Here is a 23,808-nt window from a genome sequence, read left to right as displayed (position 1 = left end):
GCCACACACCTGCAGGAACAAGGGGAGGGTATGATTCACTATCCCTTGCAGGTTCATCCTGCAAGGATGTAAACACTGAGGGGGGAGGTGGGAGATGGCCCTGCAGAGTTGGCACCTACTAGCCCTCAAAGGGAAACTGCAGGAGAGTATGTGTGAATTGGAGAGAACACACATCTCCCTGATTTAACCAGAGGTATACCAGTAGGATACCACCAAGCGGTCCCTGTGACCAGGAAAGGCAGTGGAATTTCAAGAAGGCAGGAAGGATTCAGGGAACAAGTTCAGAAGAAGTGTAGTGCCTACACTCATAACACTAGAAAGGAGAATTTGGGCCCCAAAGGATCCTTCATGGTGCAGACCCCTCGATGCCCTGTTGAGGACTCTGGGCTCCCCCAAAATTTGGCATAATGGCACACAGCCAATAAAAGCTGAGAAAAGGAGAACCAAAAAGGCAGCACAAGCCTTTGTCAATACACCACACTGCCCCGCCAGGAGCCAGACCTCAAAATCCCCTTTGCCAAAAAAATCTGTTGGATGGAGCTGGCTAATTATGAGGAAGAAGGGAGCAACTGATTCATTTAATCTCAAAAATGGGAAACCGTATGTGTGGGTCTTTCTTGCGCCCCCTTCGAATCCAGCGCACACACCTTAACTGAAATTAAAACGTCAAGGCACAAAGATGTAAAGGGCCAAATGTCTAATTTGAAGCTTAGGCAGTCAAATCCGCCACCGGAATCCAGACACTCATTCATGATCCCTCCTACCTCTCTTCCCCCACAGGAAAGCCCTCACAATGCTTTACAAGACCGGGAAAGGGAAGGCTGCATCTAAAGTCTTTATGGGAAAACTGATCAGCAGTCAATAGAGTCCCACAATAGTTCATAGCGATGCTTCCTTTGGAGCCCTTGAATCCCAGTTCAGACTCACTTTCTATCCTTACATCATCAAATCAGCCTTAAAGGTTTAAAAAAAAAAAAAAAAAAAAAAAAGACCTGGGAAAAAGCAGGGCTTCAGGGGTTTGCCGGGCGACCTGCACTCGCTTGCGCACCAGCGACAACCAGGAAAAGAGAGAAGGGTCAGGAATCTGATTAAGGGCTTCCAGGAGCCTGCAAATCCTCCTCCTCCTCCACCTGAAGACCCAAGTTCCCGCGCATAGATAACCGATTTTCACAACAGCTTTAAGACCTAAGTAAGATTTGCAGAAAGTTCCACTCCATCTCCCACCCCCCACCTCAGGCAGCCCTTGAGTAGAGATACCATACGGAAGGAGGTGCTGCGAATCTCAAAATTCCCCCCCCCCCAAAAAAAAAACAGGGACCTGCGATCACAGGTCGCAGACACCGAGTAGAGGGGCTTGCGGAGCCCCGCCTGCCGGGCCGGGCCCCCTGGCCGGGCGTGGGCGGCGGCTGGGGTCGCGGACCGCAGTGGCCCGGCGCACCGTCCCTGCCTCCCCCGGGAGCAGGCAGCACCACGCAGCCACCAGCCGCTCCCAGGCGCGCTGCGGGAGAGAAACGGCACGCGGCAGAAAGGGGCGAGCCTCGGGCACGGGATCTACAAAAGCAAAAAGTCTGCAGCCTAGCGGCTGCTTTGCACACGCCCTCCGCAAGTTGTCTCCGGAGCCGCACCTCCGGGTTCGCGGCCCCAGAGCCGCACGCCGCCCGCTCGCCGTGCAAAAATAAATAAATAAATAAATAAAAGGCATAACCGGAGGACCCGGGGACGCCGCCGTCTCCGACCTCGGGTCCCGGGTGGCGCCTGCAGCAGAAGAGGCAGCGGGTCGGTCCCCAGCTCCGGGGCACAAAGAGCGCCGCGGTTTGGAAGGCAGCCGCCGCAGAGCAAAGGAAAGGCTCTCCGCGCAACTTCGCCCTCCGCGCGGCTGAGGACCTGCGGGCCGGTCCTCCGGTGCGCGGGTCACACACGCACAACTTTTAACAAAAGGAAGCAGCGGCCGCGCCGCGCCGGGCGAGCTAAAGCGCTGGGTACGAAGCCCCTGGCCGCCCGCCTCTGCGCCCGCTCACCCTCCGCACAAAAGCATCCCCAAACTCGCACGCAACCCGCTGCCCTCAGCCCGCACCCCGCTCAGCCTGAGGCCCCTCGCCGCCCCCCCCCCCCCCGTTCCCGGACGACCCCGGGCTCCGCGTCCCCGCCACCAGCGGCGGCGGGGGCGGGGGCTCCCTGCGCAGGTGAGAGGGGCAGCGCGCAGGAGCGTCCCGGGGCCGCCCCCGAATCTTCCCGGTGGCCGAAACGCACGGGCACCAGAGGGCCGGCAGCCACCTCTCCCGACACACCCCAACGTGTTCGAGCCCGCAGCGCCCTCCCACCTGTCTGGACGCGAAGCAGGAGCAGCAGGACGAAGAGGAAATCCCAGGCGCAGCGAGCGCCTCTCATCGCGGCTGCTGCGCTGGGAGCGGAGCTCCGTTCCACGTTCCTGCTCTCGCCCGAATGCGCGAAGCGCGGCAAAGCCGAGCCCCCAGAGCGGCGAGCGCAGAGCCAGCGGCGGCCCCTCCTCCCGGCGCCCTCCCTCTGCGTGCCGGCCACGCCCCTTCTCCGCGCCCCTCCTCGCCTCCCCTCCCTTCCCTCCCTCCCGGGTCTCGCTCCCTGGCGGCGGCGTCTGACCCCTGCTCTTTGGACGTGCTGAGCCCCGGAGGCTGAGCCCGTGGGGAGGGGGCGAGCACGACGGCCCTCGCCGCCCGCTCCTGACCCCAGAACCCCTTCATCTCTCCACCTCTTCTCCCCTGGGATGCGGTCGCGCCGCCAGAGGCGGTTCCCAGACGAGAGTGGTGTTGCCCGCTCGCTTTGTTGAAGCTGGGCACCTCGCGCGCATCAGGCGATCGGCCCGCCACCTGGCAGGTGCTCCCCAGACAATAAAGGTCCGCCGCCGCCCCTCGAGCACGCTCCCGAGGGAGGAGGCTGGACGCCCTTAGTGGTGGAGGTGGTGCGGAGGACAGGAACCGGGTGGGAGGGGGAGATTGGGGCCCCAACATTCTTCTCCATTCCTGTTATCCGAGGGGGACCAAGCGTGGCGCCAGGCGCCGCGGTAAAAGTCAGAGCCCAGGCGTAGGTGATTCTTAATGCTCACTTTCTCCACCTGCTCCTCAACCTGTAAGATCACAGTTGCTTTCTATGGGTCGGCGTGGCCTCTGCCCAACAAGTCCCTGCTGGGGGCCTTCTGGAGACTGGGGCTTTGTGGGGGGGGGGGGGGGGGGGGACTTGCGAAGTTTGCTCTGGGAGCCCGAGTTTTTAAACCTATTTGCGCCAAAGTCGTTGTTCTAGAAGCCCTCTGAGGGCCCTTTTTTTTTTTTTCCCTGTAAGGTTTCTCTGCCTCTCTATCAGACGACAGTTACAGGGGTGGGGATTCTTGTGTTCCTCTTAGCTGCCCTAGCCTGTACCAAGAGCGAAACAATAGTAAAATGATTCTCTTAAGCCAAGTTTCACGGCCTAGGAAGTGCTTTACGCAAGGAAACAACAGTATCTGTAGAGGGTTTTATAGTTCCTCCTTGCGCTGAATGTTATTTCATGCTCACAATAACAGCTTTGTGAGGTAAGTAGAACAGATGTGTTTATTATTGCAATTCTAAAAGTGGCTCAAGATCACACCGCTAAAAGAGGGGAGACTGAGTCATTATAAGACTGACTCCACGTATGATGAACTTTCCCTATGCATTCTAATAAACAGTAAAACACCTCTCCAGAAAGCTTCAGAATGGAAAGAAATGGGAAGTGCCCATAAGAAAAAGCTAAGGAATAATTTAGATACACCTAGACGCTTCTCTAAAGTAGCAGCTGAAATTTATAATTAACCAGTTCTCCGCCCACCCCACCCTCCTTATTTAATATTGAAAGCTCTCCCGTTTAATGTTGATAGGACCTAAATGTGTTTAAGAAAAGTGACTTTTAAAGCTAATCACTTAAAAATTGTCACTACTCGATCAGTATATATACGATCACCTCTCTTTAAATGTATTTATTCATTCAATAAGCATTTAAGTGTCTACTGTGAACAAGGAGAAGCTAGGCACTGGGAGGACCATTGTTTATAGACAGGTGTAGGTCCTGCCACAATCCTTATAGTCACGTGTGGGAACCCACACCCCAATGTCCTGGCAAATGGTTCAAGTCACATAGCTGTGGGAGAACTGAAATTCAAAGGGCTCTGTGCTCAGGGCCATCAGACCACATCTTTTTCTAAAATGACAGAGATAAAAGCTACCACTGAAAGCAATCATAAGTTTCCAGGATCTTGAATTATTTCTAAAATCATTTTGTAGTGGGGGAAAAAAATCACTATGTGTTAAAATATCAACATCATGCCTGAGAGAGAAAATTTACAATTTTCTTCTTCGATCAACTGATATTGGAGAGGATAACAAGTCTTCAGAAGAGTGGGTGAAAAGAGACCATATTGCAATTTAATTCTAGGCCGGAAACTTCTATCAGAAAAAAAAAAAACAAACATACGACAGAATAGGGAATTATACAATACTGGACTATCATTCATGTTCACCATTCAGAAACACCTGTGAACACCTACATAGGCATATGCTACAAAATCAATGACAGCCTCTGCCTAACAGAACTCTCATTCCAGGAGGAAAACAGGTACCCAAATAAGAAACTATAATATCTGTTAACAGAGCTCGTATTCAGTCCGTACACACCCAGGCTGGCCATATTTGTTGGTAGAATATTGAAATCTTTCTGTACTGACTGGGAAAAAAACCTACTTTCCTAAACACCTAAGTACCCTCTCACTCCAACTTCTCCCTTGAGATACCCCAAATCTCCCCAGATCCAGCAATTACAGGTTTAATGCCAGGCACAGCAGAGAGCCTCCAGTACCTGTGCCCTTAGGGTCATTAGCTATTTTTAATAATATCCTCTGCCAGCTGTGTACTAAAAGAAGACATATAGGAGATGCTATGAGTGAACTGCCAGAAGAATGAACTGTACTTTAGATCATGTCCAGTAGAAACATTTACAATAATGAAAATGTTTTATATCTCAGGTGGGATGTGTGGGACCAGCTCTGTACTCTGTTTTGTGATTAGCTCTGGACCCTTTCATGAATTATACTTTATATATTTTTATTGTTTTCATAATTGTATTAATGAGAACTCTTGTTTGCAACTTGTAGAAACCCAGCTCAAACGAGCTTATACAAACAAAGAAACATAAATGTATTAGCTCAGATAACTGGAAAGTACAGAGACGATAATGTCCCTGGACTTTCTTAGATCTAAGAGTGCAAAGTCATCAGGACTTGAAAGTGGGATGTGTGTGTGTGTGTCTGTGTGCACACGTGCTCGTGCACACATACATTCTTCTTCATCTCCATCCTTCACCAATGCTTTCCTGTATTGCTTCCCTGACCTCATATGCAGCTCTAGACTTACAGCTCATTAGTACCAATACAAGCAGAGCTTTTCTGCCCTCAGGAACATCTCCTGCAGAAGGACTGATTTGGCTTAAGTCACATGCCCATGTAGAACAGTCACTGAAGCCAGACAGATGGAACAGGAGGATGGGCCAGGCTGCGTCACATGCCCATCCCTGGAGCTGGGGTTGGGGGCTCACTTCATCCACATCACGAGGCTTGAGGATGGGGAGGGCTGTGTTCTCAGAGAAAAACTGGGGTCCTCTCACCAGAGGAAGGAGGAATAATGCTGCACAAAGAGCACCAAAAATGTTCAATATAGTCTCAGCCCAAATCTGTAATTTGAACGTTTTTTTGTATGTCTGAGTATAAAAGTAAAGATGCTTATTGTAGAAAATTAAGAAAAAAACAAAAATTATAATGAACAAAACAAAACAAAAATCACCCAAGGTATAATTACTGGAGTTCATTTTGGTATGTTTCTTTCAAATCTTTTTTCTCTGCCTATTCTAAGGGTTTTTTCTTTTTCATTATATAATTTGAGTTTACAATATTTGTTAGTTTTCTTTAGCTTTTTCACTAATCATAACACAAGCATTGTCCCAGATCATTAAAAACTCTTTGGAAACATACCATATAATGGTGATATAATGTTCAGTCAGTCCTATTTATGTACCATAATTCTGAAGATCTTGCTGAAAAAACTTCCCTGCCTCTGATTATTTATTTAGGAGAGATTCCTAGAGGTGGAATTACTACATGGAGGGAATAACCCTTTTCAAGTTTACTCCTTAATAGACCTTGTTTTTCCAGTAACGATATGAAAGTCTTTTGTCCAGCAAGTGGGAGAAATGAGTATATGATCCTTATTGGTAGACTCTATACTAACAATAACCCTCACAGTTTGTGAAGATGAAAGTTAATGTATGTTCTTAGTTCAGGCTTTCATTTGGTATTTATTGAACACCTTCTATGTGCCAAATGTGCTCTATTCGGTGCTGGGAATGCAGAGTTAGACCAGACAGAGATGCTGTCCTCATGGGATTTGCAGAGAAAGAAGAGAGACACTTAAGGGGGTCAAAGATGAAATTGTTATAGGTGCTGTAACAGAGCTCTGCACAGAGTGAGGTTTGAACACTGAAGAGCGCCCCGATCATATTGTACTGTGGTCACATGAAACTCCCCCAAAGAGGTGGCAGATTCTGAGGGATCCAGAGAAGTGGAAGGCAAAGCAGGGAGAGGTAAGGAGCACGCGTGCAAAAGGACTAGAGGCGTGAACCAGCGTGAGGCATGTGAACCACAAGTAGTGCAGCACAGCTAGGAAGCGGGGCCTGACAGGGAGGGGAGAATTGAGACCATGGAGATAAACAAGAATGATTCTTGCCAAGCATCGTGAACTTCATCCTCTGATGGAGGATGAAGCTGTAGAGTCACTAAAGGACTTTACTCTAGGGCCAGATGTGATAAGATTTACATTTTGGAAAGATGGGGAAGACTCAATGAAAGATGAATGGAAAGGGGCCAAAACTTGAAAAAATAGCCAGGAGCCTAATGCGGTGATCCATGGAAGGCGTGGTGAATTGGATTAAGCTCAAGGAGGTGAGAATGGTGAGAGCGGGTGAAAAAGAGATGCTGAGCAGACCGGTAGGCCTTGATGCCCAACAGTACTGTGGAAGGTGAGTGGAAACAGGGACCAATTTCTGATGTCAGCTCCAACGTGCTTCCCTTCAGCAAGACACCGAAGCAGGTTTATAATGGAAAGTGAAGGATGTGGAGTTGAGCCTGGTGGGTTTGAGGTGCTCATGGACGTGATGCAAGCTAGACATGCAGGCCTGGAGCTCAGCACAGGCCAGGCCATAGGAAGGTGGCTGCAGCCGAGGGTTTGGATAAGGTCACCTCAAATGGAGTGTCCCCCTTGAGGAAAACAGAGGGTTGATGTCAGCACCTAGGGAAACACCCCATTTAAGGGACACATAGAAAAAGAGGATCCCACAAAGGATCCTGATAAGCAAGGGTCAGAAAGGCAAACACAGAGCGGGCTGTGACACAAGGAGATTTCAGGAGAGTGGGAGTGTTCAAGCGTTGCCTATCTCTTAGGTCCAATAAGATAAAGACAGAAAAGCATCAGTTGCTTTGTAATCATAATAAGAACTGGCAACACCTAGCGAGTTCCAAATTCTTTATGTAAACTAACCCATTGCGTCCTCATGATAACTCTACCAGGTAGGTACTCTTGGTCTTCTCTACTTTAGAGTTGAGGAAACTGAGACTCAAGGAAGTTAAGTAACTCGCACAAAACTTACACCAGAATTCAAACCCTTGAAGGCTGATTCCATAGCCCCTGTACTTAATTCCTGTGAGAACTCACCCCCCTAGTTAAATCCTAGAGTCATTTATATGTGTATATAAATCTATACATATTCATATATTTAGTATTTATATTTTTAGTACTTAATATTTAATACTTAAATATGTATATGTATATTTTTAGTACTTAAAAGATGACACTAAAAGATTACTTTATCATACTTAGCAGTTGCTCCTCCTGGGGCCCTATATAAATGAATAAACAAAAAATGACGTGATAGGGCCTCTTATCTAAATCCATGCCACTTCCCAGAATTTGGAGTATTTCTAAAATTCAGTCACTTTTGTGTTCCATAAATCCCCACAGCACATTGTCCAGGCATCTCTTAGTCATATATCTTTCATTGCCTTTTATTAGAATTATTTGTAACCTTGTCATAGCCTCTGCACTAAATAATACATTCTTTGAGGAAACTCTGCTGTAATTCAACTGTTGTTCTCACTGAAGGGCTTGCCCAAAGCAAAGCCATAATGCACACAGTAGGCACCAAATGTCTGCAAGGTGGAATTTTGGATAAATTATGTATCTGGGTGCCTTTTCCTATAATTTTTATTTTAACAGGGCTTATTCAGGCCCCAAGAAATCCAGCTTCTTTTTCTGAAATTATTGTTGTCATGAATTTGTATAATCTGAATGTCTTAATCTCATACTGAATGCCATGATCTTTTCACCTTTTGACGTTTTCCTTAGGATCTTATAAAAAAGTCACATTGCAGGAGTACAGAAGGAAGAAAAACTTGCTTTACGACTAAAAGTGTTAAATGGCTAAGTAAATACCAGGAGGAAAAACCACACACACACAGAAAGAGTACATATAAATCAGGTCTCCTAATTGCTGAGGGAGGGAAGGAGGGAGCAGAATTGTTTAATCTACTTCTAGTTCTTAAAATTTGCAACTCACTGATCTCAGATTAGGGATCTACCCCTCATTCTTTTTCTTTTAATTGAAGTATAGTTGATTTATAATGTGTTAGTATCAAGTGTACAGCAAAGTGGTTCAGTTATACATACATCTATATTCTTTTTCAGATTCTTTTCCATTATAGCTTATTACAAGATCTTGAGTAGAGTTCCCTGTGCTATGCAGTAGGCCCTTGTTGTTTACCTATTTTATATATAATAGTGTGTATGTGTTAATCCCAAACTCCCCTCATTCCACTTTTTTTGTGTCCGTGCCACATGACATGCAGAATCTTAGTTCCCAATCCATGCCTCCTGCATTGGAAGCTTAGAATCTTAACAACTGGACCGTCAGGGAAGTCCCCTCATTCTTGATTGATAGAAACTATTTCCACAGTGGAAGGGATAGTAATGTGAGCATGGCCCTTGTTACACCAGTGCTGTATCAGAAGCCATTCCCAGTGACAGAAGTGGCTCTGGCCATGGCTGGTCCTCAGTCCTCCAGTGGTTGAAGTGTCTGTGGAGATGGGGGTATAGACAGGACAGGCAGGGGTGGGGTGGGGGGGGGCGGGCATGGGGAAGGGGCCTGAGACACTTGGGGGAGTGAAAGGGGTAACAGGCATGAACCAAACACTCCAGGATGAATGGTTACCCTGAGTGGAAAGATTATAGCAGCCTCTCTGCAGCTACCTCATTTCAATTAGGAATCAATCAGATCTCTCCTATCCCTTGGGCCCTTTAAGACAGAAATGCCTTGAAGATGTGCCTGCAGGGATGGAGTCCTTCTGACCTCGGCTTGCAGGAGGTGTGGGGAGAAAGAGAGAGAGGGAGGGAGGGAGAGGTAGATGGGGGGGATGGGGAGAGAGAGAGAGAGGGAGGGAAGGAGAGAGCAAGGGGGACAGGGAGAGGGAGAGAGGGAAAGGGAGACAGAAAGAAAGAGAGAGAGAGGGAGAGAGAGGGAGAGAGGGGGAGAGAGAGAGAGAGGGGATGCAAGTGCAAAATCACTTGCAAATTGTGATGGACAATTAAAGTCAATTAATTTTAATTGACTTGCACATTAAAAAAAATCAGCCCTGGCCCAAGTCATCATCATCATCATACATAATAATTATTATTGTGTATTATAATTATTTGTGGCATAATAACCAGAACTGCCACCTTGCTACTATAAAATGCCTTTAAGACTTATTAATGGGTCGTAATCATTTCAGGGAATAGTAATAATGGATAATGTTTATTGAGTAATTATGATGTTTCATGTGCTGATCGAAGTGTTTTCCTGTATTAACACATTTCTTTTCCAAACAATTTTTAGAGGTCAGTCTATCATTAGCCCCATTTTACAGATAAGGAGAGGAAGGCACTGACAGGTCAAGTGACTTAGTTACGGTCACCTGGTTAATAAGTGGTAGAGGTGCGCTTGAATCCAGGCAGCCAATGAGCAAACATCCATCCTGTGCTGCTTCCCTCTGCACACGGTGCATGTTTGTTTCACTTCAGCAGTAGGTTTTCAACTTCATCCTCGACTGTGCAGAACCAAAGTGTAGGGATTGTTTTTCTGTGTCTTCCACAGTGTCTTGTACTTGTTGAAAGTTCAAAACTTGCTTGCTGCAAATTAACTATTAAAAAACTATGTGGTAAATGGGCAGGCAAGTTGAACCCTGACAGGCTGTTTGATGAGATTATTGTTATCTTTAAGGTAATAGCATTGTGCTAATATTAAAAATAGGGTCCTGGGACTTCCCCGGTGGTCCAGTGGCTAAGACTCCGTGCTCCCAATGCAAGGGGCCTGGATTCAGTCCCTGGTCAGGGAACTAGATCCCACGTGCACGCCACAACTAAGAGTTTGCACGCGGCAACTAAGACCTGGTACAGACAAATAAATAAATATTAAAAACAAATAGAGTCCTTAGCCACAAAAAAGAATGAAATACTGCCATTTGCAGCAACATGGACGGACCTAGAGAATATTATGCTTGGTGAAATAACTCAGACAGAGAAATACTGTATGATATCACTTATATTTGAAATCTAAAAATAATACAAATAAATATACATGCAAAATGGAAAAGGACTCACAGACCTAAAAAACAAATTTATGGTTACCAAGGGGGAAAAGGAGGTGGGGGAGGGATAAATTAGGAGTACGGGATTAACGGATACAAACTACTATACATAAAATAGATAAGCAACAAAGATTTACTGAATAGCACAGGAAATTATACCCAATATCTTGTAATAACCTCTAACGAAATAGAATCCGAAAAAAAAAAAAAAAATACACCCAAATCACTATGCTGTACACCTGAAACTAACACAATGCTGTAAATCAACTATACTTTAACAGATATTTTTTAAAATTGAGTGCTTATAGTTTAGATAGATACTAAACTATTTATGATGAAATGTATGATGCTTGAGATTCCCTTCAAAATTACCCAGTGGGGGCTGGTAGGTGGGAGTGGGTGGGAATACAGACGAAGCCAGATTGACCAAGTGCCTGATGATTATTGAGGCTGGGTAGTGGGACCCTGGGGTCCATTATACTATTGTGGATGTTTAACTTTCTCTACAATAAACAGTTTTTTTAAAGTTGTTTGCAGTATTTAACCAAATGGGAAAAACCATGGAATGACTGAGGGCAGTGAGCGGCAGCATCGACGTCCCCATAGGCTTATCAGCAACCTTGAAACTGGCCCAAGTTCCCTAAACGCTCTGGGCCCAGCATCTTTCTCCCTCAACATGAGAGGTTTGCCCTTGACAGTCTCTGAGGTTCCATCCTGCTCCAAAATGTTGACGATTCTCTGATTTGGGGGCAATAGCTGAAAGACAAAAAAAAAAAAAAAAAAAATCCATCAACTCTTTGCCCTGGTGGCCAAGAAGAGATGCTAAAACCACTCATATTCTTTCAGCTTCTTCAAGCATTGCACCTCTGGCTTTCATTCCTCTCACTCCCTGGCTATGTGACTCTGGGCAAGTTATTTAACCTCTGCACCTCAGTTTCCTCATCTGTAAAATGGGGTAAAAATAGGGCTACAACCATCTCACACAGCTGTGAGTTAATATATGCAAAGTGCTAAAAGCAGTGCCTGGCATATAGTAAGCACCCAATAAATGAGAGATCTATTTTGCTATCTAATTTTATAGCTATTAAAACGAATTATGGTTCAGTGAGGAGAAGTGATTTAGCGGAAGTCTATCCATTTTAATAAACAATGGAGCAGACATTTAAAGGCAAGCTTTCTGATCATAAACCCAAGGCTACTTCCACTCAAATTGCCCTCTGAGGGCATTATTATGAAAAATAGGAATTATGAAAAATTATACTAGACAACAACCTCGGAGGGTCAGGTACTAGCCTAAGACTCCGGCAGTCATCAGAAACCAAGTTAACATTTGCTGTTAACACAAAAACTTAGTCTGAGTCGCAGACTACGGGCTTTGGGTCTTGGAGCCAGCCAGCCTCTCTCCCAGACAGCCTGGAGCCCGGCACAGTGTAGGCAGAGAGCACTGGGTGGCTGAAAGGTAAATTACATGAGGCAGCAAGAGCCAGCCCAGCACAGGGGAGGGGATGGGCCGTTCTTTTGTTTGCAAACTGAAAAGCTTCTTAACCAAGCACACTGAGCCCCTTGAAAAGAACTGGGCCTTCTAGTCAGGCTGACCTCAGGCGAGCAGTTTATTTTTCAAATGGTAGCAAATTAGAAGTAATTTTTTCCAGCAGTTCTACCATCATCAGCCTTAATCTGTCATCTCAAGATTATTTTTTTAAATAATCATTTTCGAGATGTTATGTGACAAACAAATAAGGCTGATCTCTGTGTATTCACATAGAGTTTAAAGATATGCTGTTGAAGAAAAAGGGAAGTCAGAATAAAATGTGTGAAATGACTCAAATCATGTTAAATGTTAGCTGGAATCCTACGAAGGTACTGATTATCTGACCATTTTTGACCAACAAAAACAGCAGTTTTGCATGGTTCCACCTAATACAGAACTACGTTTCTGAAAGGATGCACGTCATCTTAGGTGAGGAGGGTAGGCTGGGGAAGGGGGAAGGAAGTAGGGGAGTTCGCTTCTTCCTGTACTCTTTCAACTTTTATTCAAGTAAATTCATCTATTACTTTTATCATTTAAAAAATAAAAAATAAGTTGCTATTTGCCAAATTTAGCTGCATCAAATATTTTCTGGAAGGAACTTAGGAATTAATAAATATTTATGTTTAATAAATGTGAAACATTCCTATCCCCAAATACTTGTGCACTTTGCCTATCCCAGGGCTACACATTTCAGACGTCACCAACATTCAGGGTCCCCCATGACCAAGGTGTTTGTTTGTTTGTTTGTTTGTTTTTAATTAAGTATAGTTGATTTACAATGTTGTGTTACTTTCTGGATAGACCTAGAGATTATCATACTAAGTGAAGTAAGTTAGACAAAGTTTTTGTATTTTTTTTTTCTTTTTGGCCACACCGCCCAGCTTGTGGGATCTTAGTTCCCCTGACCAGGGATTGAACCCAGGCTGGCAGTGGAAGTGCAGAGTCCTGACCACGGGACCACCAGGAAATTCCCCAGAGTTTTGTATTTTTATCATCAGCGTGACTTACTTACTTTATTTATTTATCTATTTATGAGGGTAGTGAGGATAATTTTCTTTTCATTTGCTTTTGAATGGATGCAACATGTCTAACCCTTGAAGACTGAGTTGGGGGCCCCATTATGTGTTTCAACTGGTGTGACTACTAACACACCTTCTGTGTCTTAGGACTTTTCACTCTGTGTTATAATCACCCATTTACCTGACTGTGTCTCCCAGGACCCCCTCCTCCGCTTCCCCCACCACAGCAACTAGAAGACCACCACCATGTTCGCTCCTTGAGACCTTAGCAGAAAATGTCCAGCCTAATAGGAGCTCATCAACATTCAGTAAATGAATGAAAGCTTACATGCCGGGGGGGTGGCAACTCTTTTCATAAATTGTTCATTTTTATCTTAAAAAAAAATACATGCCATGTTTACAGCAATGGCAGAGCAGAGCTGTAAAGAATTACTCATGTAATGGTTCAAGGGCAAAGAGCTAAAAGCAAGTCAGAAACTTGTTCACATTTTGTTCAAAGCCCACTAACATTTCAACATGTATTAAACGTTAATAAGCAGCTATCTGGGTCAGTGGGTTAAGTAATCGCGGTGGTGGAAGGTGAGAGGTGAAGAAATACATGGAAATTACATTTGCAGCCAACTTGGCTCACTCGAGCGCAACGTGTAGAAGAGCACGCAAGTGATTTGACCACGTTATCATTTTCCCTTTACTCTACAGCAGGCTTGGTAATGTGACAATATTCTCTTTACTCGGGGCATCGTTGAGCCTGGTAAAATCTGAAAATATCAGGAAGGATCCAAGGGTTGGGTCACCATCTTCTCCTTAGTGGCAGAAAAAAAAAAAAAAAAAAAAAAAATCACGTTTAACAAAACTGTCAGAAGCTGATGATACGGTTTGTGGCTCACCCTTTCCTACTCCATGCATTTGACCATGTGTCTGCACGTTCTCATCAAGGCCAAGGGAAGAAACAAAGAGATTTTGTAAATTACTGCTCCTTAACAACAATACAAAATGATAATAATAGCTAATGTATTCTGAGCACTCACTATGTGTGGAGTAGCCTATCAAAATCATTGGTTAAGGGGAGGGGAGTGGTTTTGCCCACCAGGGGACATTGGCAATGCCTGGAAATATTTTTAATTGTCACGTCTGTGGGAGAGGGCAGCACAGGGAGGACACTGGCGTTTAGTGGATGCAAGCCAGGGATGCTGCTAAACATCTGATAGTGCACAGGACCACCCGCCCACAACAAAGAATTATCCAGCCCCAAATGTCAACAGTGCCAAGGCTGATAAACCCTGCTTTACGTGAATTGTCTCATTTAACACTCAAAGCCACCCTTGGAGATTATTGTCTTCATTTTACAGATTTGGAAACTGAGGCATGGGACAGTTAGCTAACTTACTTTAGACCACACAGCTAGTAAGCAACAAAGCAGCTTTGCAACCCAAGCCTGTCTGACTCTGGAGGCCCTAACCTTAGCCATGGTGTATTGATGGGAAAGGAGCAGATAATCTCAGATTAGCTGTGGATTTTATGATTACATAACAGAGAATTGCTGCCATAGGGCCCTAACGTCCATCACTGGCACCCCCTAAGAACGTGGAGGCAGATGACTTCTCTTTACTCAAACTGTGAATTCTGTGAGTGTGCTTACTGCTCTTTGCCATCTTTCAAACTAAAACGGGCTGAGATTGTATTGTTTTTATGAATGCAATATGAATTTGTAATTAGCAATGATTGTATTTAATGAAAATACTTATAAAGCTGTTTGTGAATAGTTATCCAAAACAATAAAATTATTAGAAAAATAACTAAATATTAAGTTCAGCCTTTACTTATTCTATGGATTTTTTTCTTCAGCCTTGCATCTTGGTGGGCAGAATGTATCCCAAGTTATCTGAAATTCATGAAACAGCCTTATAGTCCTTATCAGCTGTCATTGTCCATATTTTACAAGAACTGGACTTTTGAGTATGTTTCAGTGCAATGCAATAGTAGCAGACCCAGCAAGAAGATATTTCACATGGTTGTAATTGTATTTTATGCATAAGGCCTCCCTTTTCCCTTCAAAATCCCCAAAGGCCTGTCATTGGTGGACTTTACTGAAAATCATCCATTTTCCATGAGGCTGAAACAGGTTCCATATTTACTGGACCAAAGTAAAACATACTGGAAATATTAGTATGTGTGTTATGTTTTTTCTGCTTCTCAGTGGGTTATACTTTTTTTGCCTTTCTGCTTCTTGTCATGATCAGATCTCTTGTTTATTGGCTAATTTCCACATTTGACTTACAGTTTCCATCCCATATATCTTATGATGCTTTTAGCTATTTGTAGCGGGAGAGAAGAGGGATCTCAATAAGCATTCAGACCCTAAAAACTGAATTCAGATCCTAATAAACTGTATCTGAAACCTCACCTTCCTGGTAGGATGCTCAGACTTTGTACCCCAAAGTCCTGCAAAACCACTTAGAATCAGTGAAAAAGAAAAAGAGAAGGAAGAGGAAGAGGCCCTAGGAAATTCATAAAGAGGACGGGGAAATCCTTAAATAATTGAACTGTGGTTATTTTTTTAGTTATACTAGTTTTTAATGAAAGAGTATATTAGAATATTGATACAGCCACTATGGAGAATAGTATGGAGATTCCTCGAAAAACTAAAAATAGAACTACCATATGATCCAGCAATCCCACTTCTGGGTATATATCCAGAAAAAGACAAAAACACTAATTTGAAAAGATACATGCACCCCAGTGTTCATAGCAGCACTATTTACAGTAGCTAAGATATGGAAGCAACCTAAGTGTCAATCAACAGATGAATGGATAAAGAAGATGTGGTGCATATATACCATGGAGTATTAGCCATAAAAAAGAATGAAATTCTGCCATTTGCAGCAACATAGATGGACCTAGAGAATATTATGCTTAGTGAAACCAGTCAGAGAAAGACAAATACGGTATAATATCACTTACATGTGGAAACTAAAAAATAATACAAGTGAACATATATGCAAAACACAAACAGACTCACAGACATAGAAAACAAACTAGTGGCTACCAAAGGGGAGAGGGGAGGGGTGAGGGCCAAATTAGGGGTATGGGATTAAGAGATACAAATTACTGTGTATAAAATAGATAAGCGACAAGGATATATTGTACAGCATATGGACTTCTAGCCATCATCTTGTAATAACTTTTAGTGGAATATAATCTGTAAAAATACTAAATCACTATGCGGTACACCTGAAACTAATATAATCTGTAAATCAACTACACTTCAATAAAAAGAGTGTATTAGAATACAATAATATATATCCTTTCTTTTAAAACAATAATTCAATTTCCTGGGAGGTCTCTTACTCAAATCTAATATTAAGTTAGCATTAAAACCGCATCATTGAACAAAATCTAAATTAATAACTATTTTGTCTTTTACATTTTAGGAAGAAAATAATTACAAATCTAAGTTCGAAACCTCAAAATAACTTTGTCGCTCCCCGCCCCCACCCCTCCTATCCACATTGCACTCCGCAGAGAGAGTTATTTTTCTAAATAAAAATATGCTAATTTCAATGTCTATCTCAAAACCCTTCAATGAATATCACTCTTACCTAAAAATAATGCTCCAGTGCTTTAGTATGGTATTCAAAACCCTTCTCAGTTTGGCTGTAATTTAGCTTTCTAGACTGATTTCTTGCCAATTCTCACTCTTTTTTATTTCTCTCATCACCCAAGAAGCTTTAATTCCAGTCATAGAGGACCATTCAAGGTTCCTCAAACACGTGTGCTATTGTCAGGCCCTTTGCCTAAATGCTCCTTGTCATTTCACCATCCTATTCAACCCATCCTTCCAGGCCCAACCTAAATGATACCTTCCTCCTGTTCCCGTGGCATGTTGTTCCTTTCTCAACAGTAGAATCCTTGAAAACATCCAATAGGTATTTTTGTCACATGCATAGATATTTCTAACATACACTAGCTTCTGGGCTCAAATTTTATCCATCTTTTATAACATAGAATCACATCCATAATTGAGAACCAAGAAATGTTTGATTTGAATGAAGTGATCATAGGGAGTGTGCTTTTGGCACTAATTTGCCTGGGGAAGCTGAGACACTGGCCACTCTTTGCATTTGGAGTATTTTGAAGGTGTTTAGGGGGAAGTGGTATGAAAAACAGGTCCTGAATAAGTCAATCCCTCTAATAACCGTGAGATCTGATTAGATCACAATCAGATTTATATCAGTTCAACAGCATTTCTCAAGTCTCTCAACCCCAACTATCCCACCTTTAGGCTGAAGATGCTTCTGAAAAAGCAAAAAACTCTTCCCACTTTTGTTTTCTCAGAAAAGCCACTTCCTTTCAGTAATTCCGGTCATACAGTAATGATTGTATTGGTACAAGGATTTTGGACTCAGTGCCATACAATTTTCATTATAATTTGCAAAAACCTGGCAATTTAGCAATGTCTTTACTCTTGGTGGAACAACACATAACCAATGATACAAACATTTGGCCTAAATAAGGTCCACTTGGGTATATTGTACTCAGGAATTTGTAAACATAGAAATTTCAGCTTTTTGGATTCTTTCTGAAGAAGCAGCTACCACATTCTTCCAAGCTCCTACTCTCTTGCTTCTTTCTTAATGACTTCCTAGGCCCTAAAAAAGGAACAGCAGAAACTGCTTTCCTGACTCAAAATTTAAGGAGGACTGAGCAGCTGCTAAGGTGCCAGTTAGACACAGGCCTGGTTAAAAGACCCACTCTTAGGATACTATCTAGAGACAAAGGATGCTAGTCTTGAGAATGACCCTGGGGCAAGAGTCATCGGCTCCAAAATCTCCAGGCACCAAGCAGAAACATAAATGTACGAGCAGGCTGGTGGGTAGGAAGTGTGGTTACTGTTAGAATATAAGAGGTCCTTTCAAAAGGAACAAACCCTACTCTACCAGGTGATGCTTGTTGGGTAAGAATGAGGGGCCCATTGTTGCCCAGAACTTCCAATTTTCCAAGAGAAGCTGAAAATCTAGAGTTAGGTGAGTGGAGCGGTGGCGGGGGAGGGGGGGGGCGGGGATAGTTTGAGTGGGAGTGGTGAGGGGGTAGATTTCCCTGTTGGGAAACTAATTGACTCTCATTTTCAAACATCATGTAGGTCCTAGAGAAATCAGTCTCCAGGATGGATGTGGCCTGAGGCCACTGGTTTGCAATCCTCTTAAGGACCATTTACCCACCTCCATCATTTTATAGATGGATATGTGGCAGGTGAGATTGATTTCACACAGCTGGTTGGAAGCAAAAAGAAGACCAGACCCCCAAGCCCGATGATTGCCAGTCCCCTTATCATCATTCACCTTGGATTCAGCATTAGAATCTGAGACATTGAAATGTAAGGACCAAACTAGCCTGGAGGGCTCTTGCCTGCTTCAGAACATAAGTTCCAGGCTTGCTTGAATTTTATGGGTAACAGGATGATGAATCCATTTTGGGTCCCTCTACTGTCTCTCAAATCCCCTGGAACTAGACTAGCACTTCCTCAATATTGCGAATCATCAGATACACCTGAGGAACTTTACGAACTACAGATTTCCAGGTTTTCACCTAGAATTTAGCAATCTGAGGCTCCAGGCACATGTATATTTTTAGTGAGCCCCATTAATGATTCTCAATGATTCTGAAGCTTGGCTGCTCTAAGCTGGGGAGCCAATATGGGCCATACCAGAAATTTCAGATGAATCCCTTTCCAAGTCTCTGATCTTGAACATGGAGCACTGCTCTGCTACTCTTCTATTAATTTTTTCCATGTTTTAAAAAGTGTTCTGTTCCAACTTCCTGGATTCTTGTTTTTTCACTTTTAGAAAAAAAAAAAAGAAGAAGAAAGAAAAGCTAACCCTGTTGTGGTAAAACTTTTTGTTTTCAATAGTACTGCTGGTATAAAAACAGATGATTGAACTTGGTGTACCCCCCAAAAAATAATAAATAAAAAAAAAAAAATAGTACTGCTGGATGCAGGATATTTCCGTTCAAGAGTGAAACTAACAGCTGCAAGGAACCACTTAATTAAATCATGAATGACAAATTCCTCATAAATTATACTTACACATTTTATAATCTTCATAGTTCTATTTTTTTTACTATAATCTGTAAACATTTAAGGAGAAGCTATGAATTAGATTTCAAAATAGATGAATAATTTTAGCCTGTGACATCCATTTTCATAACATTCAGTTTATTTTAGGGAACAATTAGTAGCACTTGTAAAAATGTATCTAATTGCTTGGCTAAATCAAACTGCAGTACTTGGATGTTTTTACCCTCATCAGTCCTATTTTTTCCCACAGTGACCAAACAATAAGGGAATAGAGGCCAAAAATAAAATTCTAAAAGCAAAGTGCTTGTCATAAACTTAATTATCATTTTGAAATCAGCCCAGATTTGCTTAGGCCAATAACTCATTTCTAGATCTAGTAAATCCCTTGTTATTTTGACCCCGATTGCAGACAGAGCCAAAGTATTTCCTGATCAAGTGTAACTTGAACCTCTTTATCTCAAGCTCAAACAATTGTTTACATTGTGTGGGGGCTTCATGGTTTTCAAATGCCTACATTAAAACTCAGATTTCATCAGTGGTGATGATGGTGATGGTGATGATGATGGTGATGGTGGTGGTGATGGTGGTGATGGTGATGATGATAGTGGTGATGATGGTGATGGTGGTAGTGGTGATGGTGATGGTGGTGGTGATGATGATGGTGGTGGTGGTGATGGTGGTGATGGTGATGGCAATGGTGGTGATGGAGACGGTGGTGGTGATGATGATGATGATGATGGTGATGTGATGGTGGTGATGGTAATGATGGTAGTGGTGATGGTGATGGTGGTGTTGGTGATGGTGGTGGTGGTGGTGGTGATGGTGGTAGTGGTGATGGTGATGGTGGTGGTGATGATGATGGTGGTGGTGGTGATGGTGGTGGTGGTGATGGTGGTGATGGTGATGGCAATGGTGGTGATGGAGATGGTGGTGGTGATGATGATGATGATGGTGATGTGATGGTGGTGATGGTAATGATGATGATGGTGGTGGTGGTGATGGTGATGGTGGTGATGGTGATGATGGTAGTGGTGATGGTGATGGTGGTGTTGGTGATGGAGATGGTGGTGGTGATGATGATGACGATGTGATGGTGGTGATGGTAATGATGATGATGGTGATGGTGGTGATGGTGATGATGTTAGTGGTGATGGTGATGGTGATGGTGGTGATGGAGATGGTGGTGGTGATGATGATGATGATGGTGATGGTGGTGATGGTGATGGTGATGGTGATCCTCTGCTGCTGCAAACTCCTCATCTGTCGATACAATAAGCACTTTGACTTGTCCAGGCACTGGTTATTTGCCAACTGTCAAGGCATATAGCCCAGGCAAGATTTAAATAATGCCTGTTCTTGTTTCCTCCTTTCTCTGGGGACATGGTACCCTTGAATAATTTTTATAAGCTGAGTTAGCTTGGTCCTAAGAGGAAGAAATCCAGTTAGCTTCTTAAACTATGCCCAGAATTTAACAACAAAGAAAATCTCAAGAATCATGATAGATTTCTATTCTAGCCACTAACCTACTGCACCACTGGCAGAGAGCATGAAGGAATCTCTGAAGGACCAATCAGGACTAACGCATCTCAATCTTGTACAAATATTCCGAGTTGATTCTTCATTCCTGATGGGTTTTCTGGTGAAATTCTATATTTACCTAGTTTTAAAATCCCACACTTATTTTCAGGACAATTGCAATGGGACGGGATCCTTGGGTCAATACAAACTGTTAGATAAAGCAAATGGAGGGAGGGAAATGGGCCTCCAAAAGGGACAGCTACTCCCCAGCCTCAGCCCATTGTGCCATGTGGCAGGGGTTCTGGTGTGGCTAGATCTTCTGGCTTTTCAAGAAAAGTTGAAGTTGGGATTTTTATGTGATATCCCAATTTTTAAATAAAGGTAAGTGATTTAAAACAATTTAAAATACTGCCCAGGTTAAAAAAGACACTTCTGTGGGACACTTCTAGCTGATATTCTGCCAGTTTGCAAACTCTATATTGTGAGAACCATTGCTCTGTGGGTTTATAGTCTTAATGCTAAATCAGTTTTGAATTTTCACCTGGATAGCTTTTATTGAACAGCAGTATATATAAAACCTCCTATCAGAATAAAGTATTTCTTGATATAATAGATATTTGTTGAGCTCCTACTTTGTGCCAAGTGCTTTGCTAGACAGAAAGAATACAATGGTGAGTGAGAAAAACATAATTTTAGCCCTCTATATTTAAGTGCAGGAAGCAGAAAATAAATCAGAAAAAATTTAAAAGAAAAAGAAAAAATAATAATAATAATAATAAGCAATGACAAATCATGATGAATACTAGGTAAAGAACAAAATAGAGACTAATGACCAGATTGAGAAGCCTACTTTAAATAGAATAGTCTGGAAAATTCTTCCTGAAGAAATGACATTTAAGGTGAAGTCTAAGGAAGGCAAAGAAATAGTCACTTGAAAGAAGGGAATAGGGTGGAGGGAAGATTTCTAAATAAAGGAAACAGCATGTGCAAAGGTCCTGAGGCCTGAAAGCTCTTACTTAAGGAATTGAAGTCTGGTGGGGCTAGAAAACTGTGAGTTGAGCCTGCAAGGACAATCAAGGCTATGCATCCACGGAAAGAATTTTGGGTTTACCTGAACTACAAGGGAAATCACTATAGACTTTTAGTCAGGGAGTGATGCAATTTGATTTCTACTTTTTGAAAATCACCTTGGCCATTGTGTATGGACAAAACACACAGGAGTCAGGCAAGCATTGACATAGGGAAATAAATTGGGAGGCCATTATAAGTAAGTCTTGGTTAGAGGTAACAGTTGACTGCCCTTGGAGAATGGCATTGGAGGGAGAAAGAGGGGCATAGATTTAGATACATTTTGATTGGGGGATTTCCCTTCAAGTCCCATGACTCTCTCTGACTATTCTAATTTTTTTTTTTTTCTGGGAAATAAAAATCACAAGATTTAAAGTCAACTCTGCCTTCTCATATAAAAAGTCAGTACAGGAAATGGACAGTCTATTCCAGCCTAGTAATAACAACTCTGTGAACTGACTTTCCCTGAGTTTAAGTCCACAAAGATAAAAATCAGGGGCACGATCCTGTCTACTAAGTATCTCCCTTAATGCCAAAAACTTGGATCACTGGGAGTTCTTCAGATTCTGAAAGATACAGACTGCCTTTTTGCACCTCTTATCAAAATACTTTGCATGTTTGTTTTATTGCTTACTTGCTTAAAAAAAAAAATTGACACCACAGTTGCAGGAGAAACTTTACTGTGACTCCTAACTAAATAAAACTAATGAGTCGGTCTTAGAGAAAGATGCAATGAGTCCATAAACTGGCTCCGTGACTTGGGATTCCTGTGGCTTATTTTTATTATTCTGTGTGGTAGGAACTGAAGAAGCTGGGCTTGAAAATCAAGCACATTTGAAAAGGAAAATCAAAGTAAATCTCTGATATTTTTGATACAGAGAGAGGAGCAGGGAGAGGAGAGTGGAGGATGGGGCAGGAGCTCTCACCCTGGAGCCTGGACCCTCAGCAAGGAAATATTTTCTTAAAGCTCCCTCTCTGTCTTCTAATTCAGTAGAGCAGTCCCAATTTTATTCTGATCAGTCACAAATTCTGTAACCCTTTCCGGCATGGGTTTGGACAACTGGAGAAACATCAACCCAAGAGAAAGTGGCAGGTGCATTAGGGTTGAGGTATTTGAAGTTCCTCAAGTTTTAACATTCCAGGTGAAAAAGGAACTAAAAAAAGACATAAAATGCATAAAAAGTTGTCTCTCTTACCAACCCTTATTTGACCTTAAAGGGAGACCCAGGATTCTCAAAGAACACCAATCCCTTTAGCTGATCCCTGGAGTCATTTTTCTTAAACCTCTTTTCTCCATCCAATCCCAGCTCAAACTAAAATCACCCTCTTCGACAACTTGGTTACAGTTGTGAATGATTAAACACTTAAGCCAGGGAATCAGTGCTAGTGGAGGTTTAATCTAGTAACATGAAACAGAGAGTTTGCAGCCAATTTGAGGAATTCAGTCTGGATGTCCAAGTGATTTAAACTTCTTGGGAAACCTGCAAGGTCTAAATCAAGGGCTTCTTCCCTTAATGTTGCCTTTGTGGATATGTTGTAGCCTAAGAATAATAATGGCAAACATACCTCGTACCTACCATGTGTCAGGCAGTGTCCTAAGAGCTTTACTTGCATGGTGTCATTTAATTCCCACAATGACCCTCCAAGGTCATCTGGTCAGTTCGTGAGTGAGTGGCGTGGAATCTCACTTAAGCAGCCTGGCTCCAGGTGTGTGCTCCTAACACCCCTCTTCCCACTCTCTAAGCCTCAATCCCTGCTCTCCACCCCTGGCTTTAGTGATATGCGTCTTAAGTCACGATCGGTATTCTTGTAGGATTCTTCGCTCTCCTTTCCAGCTTACATTTTAAGCATTTGGGTTTGGGTTGAAAGAATAAAGTAGGAAAGGGGT

At 43.0% G+C, this 23,808-nt stretch overlaps 1 protein-coding gene across 2 annotated transcripts in view; it reads right to left on the bottom strand.

Moving 5' to 3' along the window:
* Window positions 1–2,471, bottom strand: part of KIT (KIT proto-oncogene, receptor tyrosine kinase) — a 79,454-nt gene extending 76,983 nt beyond the window's left edge. The window contains exon 1 of one of the 2 annotated variants that reach the window (XM_057727530.1): window positions 2,322–2,471. In XM_057727530.1, the coding sequence (XP_057583513.1) occupies window positions 2,322–2,388 (67 nt within the window). In that variant the 5' untranslated portion in view covers window positions 2,389–2,471. The remainder of the gene's footprint in view (window positions 1–2,321) is intronic. The other variant, XM_057727527.1, reaches the window with a different exon arrangement.
* Between the last annotated feature and the right edge of the window lie 21,337 nt (window positions 2,472–23,808).

Source organism: Hippopotamus amphibius, chromosome 3 (assembly GCF_030028045.1).
Source record: "Hippopotamus amphibius kiboko isolate mHipAmp2 chromosome 3, mHipAmp2.hap2, whole genome shotgun sequence".
Lineage (NCBI taxonomy): Eukaryota > Metazoa > Chordata > Mammalia > Artiodactyla > Hippopotamidae > Hippopotamus > Hippopotamus amphibius.
The sequence above is the reverse complement of the archived record's forward strand: the minus strand, read 5'-3'. Positions and strand labels throughout refer to the sequence as shown.